This window comes from Eurypyga helias, unplaced genomic scaffold (assembly GCF_000690775.1).
Source record: "Eurypyga helias isolate BGI_N326 unplaced genomic scaffold, ASM69077v1 scaffold29626, whole genome shotgun sequence".
Lineage (NCBI taxonomy): Eukaryota > Metazoa > Chordata > Aves > Eurypygiformes > Eurypygidae > Eurypyga > Eurypyga helias.
The window spans coordinates 703-4,440 of NW_010256492.1; the positions used below are offsets into that span (position 1 = coordinate 703).

Consider the following 3,738-nt stretch of genomic DNA (forward strand, 5'->3'; position numbering starts at 1 on the left):
CCTGTAAGATACTCTGTTTGCTGGGGGGTTGCAAAATTAATTTGTACCATGTCCAAGCTCTGTGTGGTTTTTAAAGGTTTGGTAAACTAACAGGTATGGCTTGGTTATACAGCTGGTTCTGTGCTCCCGATTGTACGTAAAGTCTGTCCAGAGCACATCGGGACAGTACATTAATTGTAAATAGGGAACGATATGGAGCCCACATTCCCGTCCTTCCTTTCCCCGTGACTTTGGTAAGCGATGAAAATGAAGGGGGAGGAGAACAAACCTCTGGAAGAATGTGGTAATGAATGTGCAGCAGAACCATACGGCTCTTAGACGGCGTTATGTTAAACCGGCATCTGTTTAGCACCAGAGCACCGTCCCACTCCAGCGCAGCCGCTGCCTCGGCGCTTTGGCTCTTGATGTTGCTCTGGAGGAGCTGGTGCTGAGCAGGGGTGTTACACGCTCACACGCGCGAAGCCAGCCCGTGTCGCTTTTCTGCCGAATTATGAAAGTGTTCATTGATTCGTTTCAGAAAGGCGAATGTTATAACGACACGTGCATTTAAAGTTTCTGCAGACACCTTTAGTGTTTGAGGGTATGTTTCGAATTGCATGGGAAGCCAAGTAAAATTAGTCAATTCCTGTGAGCAGGAAGGTACAGAAATTTCTCCATCAGGCTGAATACATTCTTTTGTTCTTATATACAAGGAGAAAAAGCTGCCTGTACTTTGCACAAAAGAGAGGGACACTCAAATAGCAATAGTGTACGTATAACAGGAGAAGGTTGTCGGTCGTATAGCGAGGCGCAGACCCGGCAGGGACCTGTATGTGTGAGCTGAACCTCACAGCCGTCCTGGTAAAATGAATGGGGTTAGACTCACATGAGCACTTCTCTTAGACAAGCACCACGGAGCAACAGCAAATAATTTATGGACAGATCTTCCCATTTTCCAGGAGCTGATTTTTTGGAGTGGGTTTGTGTTTGGATGGACTCTGGCAGCAGGTAGATGCGGAGTGGGAGCAGGTGTCCTCCAAGGGTTCCTTGCCTGGGAACATCGGCTAGCCCAGCTTGGATGATTTCTGTTTTTGTTTTCAGGTGGGAGCTCCAGTTCTTCGCCGGTGACCTCCAGCGGTGGGACGCCCTCTCCCCTCAACCCCCTGCTCTCTCCATCGTGCTCCCCTCCTACGTTCCACTTGTCAGCGAGTAACATCGGCGTTTCGTGCCCCGAGACCTACCTACACAACTTCAACCTGCCCCTCTACTACAAGATTTGCCCTACCAGCTTCTTGAGACAACAGTCTCTCATCTTCCCAAGCCACGAAAAACTGGGAGGCACCAACCCGCATCTTCTACCCCCCTTCATGGTGGATATGCCAAAACTATCTTCCCTCGGCATAACAAATCTGAAAAATGCCAAAGCTGAAGACTTAAACGGGCAGTGTCTACAAGTACCCAATCCTGCTAGTCAAATGCTGTATGGATTACATGCATCTGGAAACATTTTCCCATCAAGTCCCGTTGCTCGGGAAGCACTTAATTGTTCTTTACATCCTCCATATGGCTTGTACGGTTATAACTTCTCCGTGCCATCCAGACTGATGAATGCGGCAAGCCATTTCAAAGTGAGTGACAGCATTCCAGCTTCTCTGAGAGATGGCAGATGTAATCACTCCAACTGGCACCCGACAATTAACCATTGCCTTTAGTGGGATTCTATAATATTTCTAGGCCTTGATGTGTAAAGCAAGCCTTTCCTTCCTTCATACCCCAGGGCTCGCTAGCTATTGACTATGAAATACCGCATGGGACAGGAGCGGTATCTCCAGGCATTCCACTTTCCTGTGGGCAAACGTGTCGTGCTGTGGGGAGGGGGAGGATCTGGGACCGTGGAGGGTCTGAGGCGATCCGCAGCAAGGTGATACCTTGCGGCGATGTTTGTGTCGTGGTTGCGTGTTACGAGCAAACTGCGCGGTCACCTTTTTCGCACTTGCACTCTGAAGTGGGACCGTAGGCGCATACGTCTCTACAAATAAGTTTTCCTGGAACTGCCTACCTGGCTTGCCTGCAGCTAGCTCAAAGCCCCAGTGAGCTGCTCACCCTGCCTGCGTTTTCCACTACTCTCAAGGGGACTATCTGAGACCATGGGTCAGCAAAGGAGCCGTATTTGGCCAAGTGCTCGAGCGTGTTCTCCGGTTCCCTTGGCTTTAACGAGTCCTAATTAATGACATGAAAGTGCCTTGCTGCTCCAGGACCCAGGCGACTTGTTTTTCAGAGTGTGGACATAAAATTCAAGTACCTGTTGCCGAGGTAAAGCAAAACGGGAAAGACACGTGTTCCTACCTTGTGGGGATGAGAAAGTGGTGCCCCCAGAGCCCTCCCCTCCGCGCTCCTGCTCCTGGAGGTGTTAGTGCAGAGCGGCTGCAGCACTGACAACACGGCGGGAAGGAACAGAGGACGGGCGGTCATGCGTCTCCCCCACGGCGAGTTGGATCCATGCTGGGAGACATGGGGAATACACCTCAGAACTGTACAATACATATACATCCCAGAACTTGGGACCCAAAAAACTTCTTTTCCGTGCAGCACACTCCTCCTACCCCGCGCTTTCAGCCCGGGGGGCACAGAAGATCTGCCTGGGGTCACATCCGCCTGCCTGTGCCTGATGGAAGGGGCAGGGCTGCTCCTGGCTCGATCCTGGGGAGAAAGCAGATCCTTTCTGAAGAATTACAACTCTACAGGCCCTAAGACTTCCAAAAGTCCTGTTTGTTTTATTATAACCTGTGGATATTCTTCTTATTCCTGTAAATAAGCTCTAGCTCCCAAGGGCACAATATAACTCGCAAGAAATTGGGGCACAGGTTTTATTCTGTATTTGATCGATCCTCAGTCCCTACCTGAAGCTGAATTTGCATGGACCGGCTGCATTTTGGAATTAAGTTAAGAAGATCCTGTATTTACAAACATAACCCAGCACTGTGTAGGGATTAAGCGCAGGTTTGAGAATCAAAACTGGTACCGGAGTTTTGGTTTTACTTTCCTCCACAACAGACAAAAAATTAAGAACTGAACAAGCAATACCAAAAGCTGTTAAAATAACAAAAAGCTGCACTTTTACTGTCATGAGACTTTGCTTAAAAATCAACCAACACCTGCTAAGGGTGTTCACAGAACCCCCAGTGATACCAGTATGAAACTGGGCCCTTCTTGACTTGCTGGCTGGTCTGTACAACCGTAAAAATGAACAAACCTGCTTTCTTGTGCTGTTTCTTAGCAGTTTATCTCACTATTTTTATTAAAAAAAAACCCAAAAAACTTCTTTTTCATGCGGGACTCCTTATTTCCAAGCCATCCCTCGTCATCGGTGGTGACCGAGTTCCTGCAGGCGAGTCCACTGCCGGCGCTGGGACAGGCCCTGCAGAGCTCTGCTCCCCGTGGGCTGAGTGACCGAGTACCGGCTCCCGCATGTGGTCGTCGTTCTGTGGAGCTGGAAGGCTCCTCCAGATCAGTCACGGATTCGTGGGTGGATGCAATGGGTAACTTCCAATTTTCCAGATATTTGAGGTTGCATAAGATATTCCAGAGTTGCTGGCCATGACCTGGTGATCCAACAAATATGGTTACAAACGCGACTGATAATGGCTAGAATAGGTATTTTCGGTACGGACAATTTTACAGCGATAGATGTTTAAATTGAGGTCAGATAAATTCCATCAGCCGAGCAAATGCTCTCTTTGACAGGACCCACCTCATTCC

The 3,738-nt window shown here is 48.9% G+C and overlaps 1 protein-coding gene across 1 annotated transcript; it reads left to right on the forward strand.

Annotated features, from left to right (window-relative positions):
* The first annotated feature begins 240 nt into the window (after positions 1–240).
* Positions 241–1,691, forward strand: LOC104511188 (T-box transcription factor TBX22-like). The gene is made up of 2 exons (XM_010153687.1): positions 241–283; positions 1,081–1,691. The coding sequence occupies exons 1-2, from the start codon at positions 241–243 to the stop codon at positions 1,689–1,691; spliced, it is 654 nt and encodes a 217-aa protein (XP_010151989.1).
* The last annotated feature ends 2,047 nt before the right edge of the window (positions 1,692–3,738 follow it).